This window comes from Buceros rhinoceros, unplaced genomic scaffold (assembly GCF_000710305.1).
Source record: "Buceros rhinoceros silvestris isolate BGI_N320 unplaced genomic scaffold, ASM71030v1 scaffold13537, whole genome shotgun sequence".
NCBI lineage: Eukaryota > Metazoa > Chordata > Aves > Bucerotiformes > Bucerotidae > Buceros > Buceros rhinoceros.
The window spans coordinates 1-8,906 of record NW_010424040.1 but is presented as its reverse complement, the minus strand read 5'-3'; the positions used below and the strand labels follow the sequence as shown (position 1 = coordinate 8,906).

Sequence of the window (8,906 nt, the reverse complement as noted above, 5' to 3'; positions counted from 1 at the left end):
CTGAACCAAATGATCCCAGATTTAAGGGCTATCAGAAGCGGTTCCAGGCATGTCTGCTTGCACTGGTGTGGTGGGAGACCAAAAGTCTTTGGTGTCTAAAGGCTCAGGGGTCTTCTCAGCAAGAAAAGAGACAGAGAAGCCAGAGGACTGTAAAAAGCCTTTGTTTTCATTTCAGACCCTGACAGAGCCGCATGTCAAGTCATAGGAAAGTGGCACGGTAAAGTACTGTGCACATCAACAGCACCTTTCATCCGAGGATTGTAAAGCCCTTTCAAGACATTTGTTAAACCTCACAACACCCCTGTGAGGTAGGTATTACCCCCCATTTTACAGACGGGGGCAACTGAGGCACAGAGAAATGCAACGGCTTGGCCAAGGCCTTTGGGCAAGCCAATGACACAGGCAGGTCTTCCTGCTCTTGTTCCCGGCTTGTGGCTCCTTCCCCCTTTGGGCAGCAGAGTGTTAGCAGCTCACAGAGCCACTGCTGGGCTTGCCCCATGAGCTATGTTTATGGAGGGCTCCTGAGCCCCTTGAAAGCACCATGGTAACCAGCTGCCACCAGCACTTGAGACATTAACCTTCTCCCAGACAGCTTCTCCTTCCAGGTACGGCCCCAGGATTGTCACTGTTCTGTCTTGTGCAATCAGTCAGGAGGCCAGGAGGAGCCTGAGAACTTGGATCCTTCACGGAAATGTCCCAGCACTGTATGGCACAGTCCACACCGGAAACCACTTTTCTCTCATGGCAAATGTCTCCCCGGGGACAACGCCCAGCATTGAACTCTGGTGTCAGTGGACAGTGGTGGTGTCTCACCAGGTCTGAAGGAGAAGGAGGAGGTAGCTAGAAGGATATTACACGGCTTTTGCTGCCACTGTCATCATCAGCATCTTAAGTCAGTGTTGGATGTTCTCTTGACCCCAAGTCACCCCAGCCCACGTGCAATTTCAAGAAGAAACTAAAGCTGGGGGGTAAATTGTCAAGGAAGCAATGCCAGGAGCTGTGGTGGAGTCTCCGTTGGGGGAACCCCACTGCCAGCCCACCCCAATCGTTGGTTATGTCACGGTACCAATTTCCCCTCTCCTCCCCCCACCACTACAGTTTTTGTGCGGAAAACATAGTTTGTCTTAGAAAAATAGTCCTCTGGTATCAAAAGACAAATAAAACAAGAGAGGAATAAAAGACCCCTGTCGCCAGCAGCAGTGCAAATCAGGAGAGCCAGCTCGGGAAGGATGGGCTTAAGGTGTCCTTGGTTTGTCACTTCTTCAAGAGGAAGGAGGTTGATTGGACTTTGATGGCTGGGACTGGCCTAAAGTGAGAAGAGAAAGGAGACATCTCATTCTAGTGCAGACACTAAGCATCTACCACCTCCACCAAAACCATCCTTCCACAGCTCAGAGAAGACAGGCTGCTGTTCCTGAGACCAGAGGGGAACCTGTGACTGTCATGGTCACCCATGTCCTCTCTCAAATCCTGTTTCTTTGAGGTGTGCTCCTTCCCCAAAACAGCCAACATGGTTCATGCTCTACCAGGAGATGTCACCACATCAACCAACCCGATCCTGTAGTCCATCCTGGGAATTATGAATTCTCTCACCTCATACTGCTAGGAAAACAAATGGTTCCCTGGCCCTCTCTGACATTGTTGGTGGTGTCACGTAATGAATCCAGACCAAGACATGGGCACGTCCTGCTGCCTGGCACAAGCCTGGCCCTGCCAGTCAATACTTTTCAAGAGAGGCACCATTTCAAGAGAGGACAGACAGGGATAGGCAGGGACTGCTCCTGGTGGGCAGCAAGGGCAAAACCACCATTTGGGGAGGGAGCCAGCTTTAGCTACCAGGATGTGCCAAATCTTTCTCTTTGGGACCACAGAACAGGCCTGTTCAATCTACTAGAAAAGATGAGCTGTAGGGTTGAGTTACACAGAGAAATTTGGGGGCATATTCTGCCTCCTTCTGGTGGCAGCTACAAAGACATAGGAACCTAAAATGGTTCTTTTCTCCATGGCTGTAGGTGGCCCACAAGCCTGGCTGGCAGGAGTGGATGTAAGCATGACCCCTTGAGGCTCCCCTGACCTATTTCCAGAGGATTTAGAGAGAGCTGGAAGTAGTAGAGATATTATAAAGGACTTGGACTGAATCTCCAGCTCCAAACTGGAAAGTCCATGTCCTCCATTCCCTTGGACATGGGTGCCTAAGCGCTGCTATTGTTCGCATACTCAGAAGATCTGTGTCTTGCTTATCTAAGGGCCGTTGGGGAGGGGGATATTTTATCTCCAGTCTCTTGGGTCCCAGCCCAGTGCTTAACCACAGTTTATTGCCCCACAAGCAGCAAAAAACATCCCCCCCCATGGTGCTGCACAATGTCTGTGACTCACCGTTGAGGTGGCATCGGTCTGTAGGGAGGAAAGATGAAACAGAGCATCAATGTCCATCCCTTTACTCCACTGTACCCCAGCAGCTCACCAACAGCCCCCTCTGCACTCTGGGACAAGAGGCCATATACACCCACCAGAGGATGGCATCTCCCTTAACCCATCAGGACCCTGTAAGACCCAAAGTCCCAACCTTGGCCAACAATGGCCAACTTTGGCCGAACCCTGTGGGCTGCTGCCAGGTGGAGGGAAGGCTGCAGACCCCAGACCCACAGCTACCTTACCTGGGTGGGCAGGCTCTTCTCCCACACTACGTGAGAGGGAGCATGGGCACAGGGTTGTTACAAACAAAGGGTTCCCATGTGGACACTTGGGTTGTGGTTGCTCCCCAGGCAGCATGATTTGGGACATCTTCTCATTTCCTTTCTCTCTGTTGCTGCTGTCCACTGATGCTCATACTAAAGATCCCCAATGCCCTACAGGCCAGTTACGTCAAAGCTGGTGGGATTTAAACTCCTCTGAAGCAGAGCCCAGAGCCCAGGGCATTTCTTGTGCTTCTCAACAGCCTGACCTGTACACACCAGCCATATCGGGGAGGAGCTGGAGAAACGCAGGTCACAGTGAAGACACCATGAGGGGCAGACCAGACAACCTCACAGTGTCGTTTGTAATGTCCCATCCAGCCATGACTCACAAGACCCCCTGCACTGGGTGCGGCAGGACCCCAGCAGTGGTGAGAGATAGCTCAACTCCTCTCTCAACTTACTTTAATGGCCTCGTGGGGTGGCTTATGGCACTTGTGCCCGGTGTCTTGAAGTTGGTAGGAGGGACCATGACCAGCAGGGTCTGTCTACGTGCAAGAGGCAGCTCTTTGGCCAGAAGAGGACTTCCAGGCAGCGGCCGACGGGGGGGCTGGTGTTTTGGGACGACCTAGGATCACAAAGTGTATAAGAAGAGAACATAACTTTAGAGGAGCACCTGTGACCTCCTACAAACCTCTTTCTCCTGCTGCAGAGCTGAGGTGCTTCAAAGCATGTACCACCACCACCCAAACTACCTTAAAATACTATTATCTAATGAGCTTTCTTCACCATTGCAGTGGATTCATCTCTTAGGATGGCTTGACAGCTCCTCAATGGTGCCCAACCCAAGAGAGCCACAGACAGCCAAAAAATGGAATTTCTATGAGTCTGGCAGGAAAGCTCAGTCAACCAGCAACGCTCACCAGCGGGGTCCTCACGGGGCTGCAGGGAAGAGGTTTCTTTGGAGGTGGCAACTTTGCCTGGGAGACGACTGCTTTGGTGGGGACCATGGGTGATTTGCTAACTGGTGGAGGTGGCCTGGCAGGCTTGGGGTCTCTCGAGCGTGGAGGGATGGAGTGAGGAGCTGGGCGAAGAGGGTGGACAACATTGACAGGTTGGGAGCCAGGCTGGTGAGTGTTGGGTTTGGGCGGGAATGCAGTCCGTGGTGCCTGCAGGGATGAGAAAAGCAGAAGTATGAAGGAAAATCCTAGGTGTGTTTTCCTGGGTGCTGAAAAGCTGATGTCCCCTCAAGGTCTGGGTGCGGGAGAACTGCAGGAGAAGCACTGAGTATTTATTCTGTTTTCTGGGACCCCCACATTTACCATCCTGCCCAAAAGCTGAACACATCTCTAAGCATATGAGAGCACACAGGGCTAAGAAAGGTGCTGGGCTTAGATCTGGACCAGGGCCAGCTCTGATGAATCCATACTGGATTTCCACCAGACTGAATTAAAGAGATGGGAGACATCATCCGTTCTGCTCTTCTCTCAGCCACTGCGGCTGCGCTCAAAATCCCCAAATTCTACCTAAATTCAGCCCTGGGGTTGACTTACCCTCCCGAGGTCACCACAGCTGACAAAACCAGCAGCAGAAACATCTTCTTCCTCAGAGACCCAGCACAAAGTCTCCAGCAGGATTGCAAAGCCCCTGCTGAGCTTTGCCATGGTGATGGGCCATGTCCCGGTGGAGCTTCCTGGCAATCACCAGGGTCTTTTTGAACAGGCAGAGCTCAGCAGACTCACTTTTAGGAGGGATTTGTACTAGCGGCCAAGGGCTCACAGTGTAGACACAACACAAAACCACCATGGAGCACTGGTTGTTTGCCCCTTTGCTACAGGGAGATGTGATCACCCACAAGGGTGATTCCTAGAGCAGGAAAGCAGACCTGGAAGGTGAGTTTTTACTTACTTTATTAGTGTGGTTGGAGGTGGAGATACTTCGCAAGGTGAAAGCAGCTTTGGGCTGGCCACTGGTTGACTTTCGACTGATGGATTTGTTCCTGCCCAGGATCAAAAATATAAATCACAGATGGCAAAATAAAGCAACCGGTTTTGCAACAGCTGCCTCCCGAAATGCTGCACATCAGCGAGATCCCGTCTCCATTAACAGATTGCTAACAGACAGTCTTGCAGTGCTGGGTGAGCAGGGATGACAAGTCTGTCTTGAGATAATGAGGGTAATGAAGGAGGTTGTTTGGTTCTGAGTTTTTTTCTCAAATTATTGCAAGAGCTCTGAAATAATGAGAAAAACTGCAGGGGAAATAATGAGAATATCTAAATTCAGCACTACTTTAGCGCCTTTCCAGCTCCCGCAGCCTGCGAGGAGCAGATGGCAAGAAAGCTCCTCGGTACTAGGCCACCTTCATCATCACTCTCTGGGGTTGTCCCGTCCTCTGCTCAGGGGAGAGCTGAGAGCCACAGAGTGTCCCAGGAGAGAGCTTTTCATGTCTCAAGCAGGTCTCACACCAGTTTGAAACAGGCCCTGTGCACCACCAGCTCCCTCAAAACAGTTCCTACCACGCTGGATGCTGCCAGTAGCAAGAAAACAAGGATCTCAAGAAAATAAGGTTTCAGGATCTCACTGGGTCCTCAAGAGAGATGAGATTTAGGATGCATCACGCACCTATATGTCTCCCGGCTCCTCCTCCTCATCTCCTTTATCCATCTATTGAGCAGCGAGTTCTCCCGCCGGTAGCAAAAGTACATGATCATCATCAGGGCGGGGAGGAAGAGCAGGAAGATGAGCAGGAGGGTTATTAAGATGGCTTCGTGATCTGGCAAGGAAAGCACAAAGATGAGTGCAGGGCTGGGAGAGGCAGCAGCCTCTGTCTTCACTCAGTGGTAACATCAGTTCCATCTGCCCATCCTCGGCCACCCAGGCTAGAGATGTCATTGCTGATCACGCCTCCGAAAAGGGAGCAAAAATCAGGTGGTTTCTGATAAAAATGGGTGGCCACCAGGCAACCAGAGCTGGGAACAGGCTGTGAGTCTGCCTGAACAGACCCAACCCAGCGCATTTGGGAGCAGAGCTGTCAGCACCTCTATCACCCTGTCTCCCCTTCTCGTAGCATCGCTCCAGCCCCACCAGCGTCACAAGGCACCAGGTGAGAAGTCGTGACTCACTGTCGCGCTGCACAGGGCCACTGTCCACGCTGCCACCCAAGCCTGGCTTTTCGCAGTAGGGAGGAGCCCAGCCAGCATCGCAGTGGCAGTTCTTGTTGCTGTTGCAGACCTGCAGAGAGAGAAGGAGGGTTGAAGACCACAAGGGATTTATGGAAACGATGGTTTATGTGGGATGAGAGCAGATAGCCAATGGCAGGAGTCTGGGCTGAAGGAGCTTAACCCCTGCAAATATGCAGTCCTTGAACATCAGTTGGATCGTGCCTGTGTTGCCCTTAAATCTGTGATCAGGAGGTACAGAGATATTTTCTTGCAGATACTTTTATTTCCCTGTTCTTTGCAGAAACCTTGAAGACAAGTATCTTGCACCTTCAGTTTTCACACCGCTTCACTAGACAAGCCTGATGCCCTTAATACTTTGCGTTAGGCCACAAGATTCTTAAACACTTTCCCCTTGGGCTCTTCCCTTTAAACCATAACATTGTTGTTGCCTTATCCGGCAAAGCCTTGAGTTCTGCCGAGGTCCAACCTTTGTAGCCTTTAAACTTTGGACAAGGGCGGCTCTGTGTATTCATTGAACCACTGCCCTGACTTTTTGCAATCCCTGATGTGTTTCTGACTCTTGTTTTGCTCTCAGAGGGAACGGCACCTGCTTTGAGCTTTAAACACTCTCCAGTTCAAGCTGGACCCTGATCCAAATTTTGCAGATGGTCCTTACATCACGAGTGTTCTTCTTCTAACCTGGACACGGGTAAGCAAAGATCTCAGCTCAGTCTCACCCATCGCTGATGCATGAAAGAGTTACGAAAAGCTGCATTGCAAGGCTCATCCCTGAGGGAGGCACTTGGTTTTGCACAGGAATCTGTGCTCATCTCAGGACCCTGCTGTAGGGCTCAGGCAATTACTCACCCCATGGCCATTGCACCGGGAAACGCACTTTTCCAGCTCAAAAAGGGATGCATTCTGACACCGGCGATCTTTGCAGACCTGAGAGGGAGCCAAGAAGCTGAGGTTAGAGAAAGATCCGTGAGAGAAGGGACAGTCATCTTCTGGCTTCACAGATGGGAGTCCTCTGGAAGGATGTTGTCCGTTGGAAAACACAGGTTGGTTTAATCATATTGTTCCAGGTCAATGCGTTTCACTCCAATTTTCAGTGTAGTCCAGGAAGCCTCTGCCACTCCCCCATCCCGAACAACTCAGCGGAAACCAGTCACCACCACTCCCAAACCCCTCTCCTGACAACCCACCTGGCAGCTCCTGGAGAAGGCATTTCCTATCTGGCCCTAAAACACAGGCACCAGCCAAAAAACCCTGACACTGGATTCAAAACCAGCCATCCTTTCTCATGAAAATATCGACATTTTAGCCTTCCAGCCCAAACTGGGATGAAAATTTCATAATTAAAATGCCAATAGCAAAGGCCACATCTCTGCAGCCAACTCTGCTTGGCGCGCATCCCTGCTACTGGATTGTCCACCAGGCTTCTGCCCTTTCTCAAGCTGAAGTGGCCCTCTGTAAAGCACTTGGAGATGCAGGGGCTGTAAAAGAGCCTAACGCTCAGTTAGCAGCTTCTGCTCAGATCTATCATCTTGATTCTTAACACATCTTTCCCTTAGGAAACAATTTATTCACAGGGGGAAGCCTCATCCATCAAGTCCTGGGGCAATTCTTGTTAGGGTTGCCCCACTATGCATTAAATCAGACAAGAAGCATGGAGGCCACCATGGAAAAGAATTTGGTGGCCTATACACATGCATCTGGTGATGTCTATAAATGCCCCAGCTGAGATGTCACCAGGGCAATGTCTGCAAGCGTGAGAGAAACCATGTCCCATGGTAGCACAGAGAAGAGCCAACATCCACATCAGAACTGGGATAAAAGCCAAGGAGATGATCTCCTGTAGGAGACTCCAGCCCCAGGAAGAGGTACTCACCATCCCATCACCACATTTTGTCCCTGTCTTCACCAGCCCAGGGTCGGAGAGGTCTTCCTCGTCATCCTTTGCGGTGTACATGTAGGTGCCTCGGCACTTCACCTCCCGCCCGTTGAAGCGGATGGTGGTGTCGATGGAGACAGTGTTGGTCCCTTGGGGCTTCTTAGCTGAGCTCTGGCACTGGATCTTGCCACACATAGCATCCCTAGGAGTGGGGCAGAGCCATAGTGAGAGCAGGAGATGTGGGAACCAGCTACTTCACCCTCCCTGTCCCATCACCCTCCCCTTCCCCACTACCTGATGGCTCATCTCCCTATGAATTTGTGGCCATGTTAGGTTGTGAGGGGGGAGGCTCAGCAGTTCAGAATGGACTTAGATAAATCATCTAGCAGGACAGAGAAACGCTGGAGGGAACAGGCCTCTAACAGGTCCCTCTAACATCCCTGGTCTAACTGGGAAGACTGGAGAGCACATCCTCCGTAAATAGCATCTCCTGATGATGCTGTCTTTGATCTTCCCTTCGGGCTGGGCTGGGAGCTGATGCACGGTGGGACAATCTCCCAGCAGTGACAGGGACTGAGCCCAGGAAGGATCTGTCGGCTTCCTCAGGTCCAAAATACAGCTGGCCCAAGGGATGATGCCAAAAGGTTGTGGTAGGAGCCTGCCAGTCCCTTCACGAGAGTGGGCAGTGGGTGTGGGAGGAGGAGATGGAGCACCCATGGGTTCCAGCGCTGCACCCACCTCTTGTCACATTTTACGTAGCGCCCTTGGCTGTCTTTGCCACAGTTGCCGTAGGTGTTGCCAGCCATGTTCACGTCCTGGAAACAGGCATCCGGGGCCGGCCAGGCTCCTGCAGGAAAGATCCCGTGTGGGGTGAGGGAAACAGCCAGCAGGGAGAAATACTGAAACTGGGAGCAGCAGCTGGATGCTCATAGAGAAAACACCATGGAGAAGTCTCCTGGAGGGTGCTGCAGGTGCTGGACCAAGAGCAGCACAAGAGAGGTGAAATTCCCTTTTCCCTGGGGTCTAGCAGAGGATTTTGGCCCCGGGGAGGGATTCCCCTCTGTGACTGCTGCAAGTCTGCTAGGGGCACCCCAAGCGTGCTGGCCTTGGGGGTGACAGCTCCTGGGGGCACTCCCCCCACAGACACAGACCTCAACCCTTGGTGGGGACAGCGCA

At 51.8% G+C, this 8,906-nt stretch overlaps 1 protein-coding gene across 1 annotated transcript; it reads right to left on the bottom strand.

Annotated features, from left to right (window-relative positions):
* Positions 1 to 1,158: 1,158 nt before the first annotated feature.
* LOC104497394 (disintegrin and metalloproteinase domain-containing protein 19-like) lies at positions 1,159 to 8,574 on the bottom strand. The gene is made up of 10 exons (XM_010140639.1): positions 8,469 to 8,574; positions 7,728 to 7,932; positions 6,704 to 6,781; positions 5,798 to 5,906; positions 5,298 to 5,448; positions 4,584 to 4,674; positions 3,599 to 3,844; positions 3,140 to 3,303; positions 2,377 to 2,394; positions 1,159 to 1,306 (listed from the first exon to the last, which is right to left on the bottom strand). The coding sequence occupies exons 1-10, from the start codon at positions 8,534 to 8,536 to the stop codon at positions 1,255 to 1,257; spliced, it is 1,182 nt and encodes a 393-aa protein (XP_010138941.1). The 5' UTR covers positions 8,537 to 8,574; the 3' UTR covers positions 1,159 to 1,254.
* Positions 8,575 to 8,906: the final 332 nt, after the last annotated feature.

Bases quoted from the DNA above. Each gene is read 5' to 3' on its own strand.
- LOC104497394 (XM_010140639.1), bottom strand. From the start codon at position 8,536: ATGGCTGGCAACACCTACGGCAACTGTGGCAAAGACAGCCAAGGGCGC. The intron at 6,782-7,727 runs GTGAGTACCTCT...GCTCCCTCTCAG, and splicing joins CAAAATGTGGTGATGGGATG to GTCTGCAAAGATCGCCGGTG. The intron at 4,675-5,297 runs GTGCGTGATGCA...GATCCTGGGCAG, and splicing joins AGGAGCCGGGAGACATATAG to GAACAAATCCATCAGTCGAA.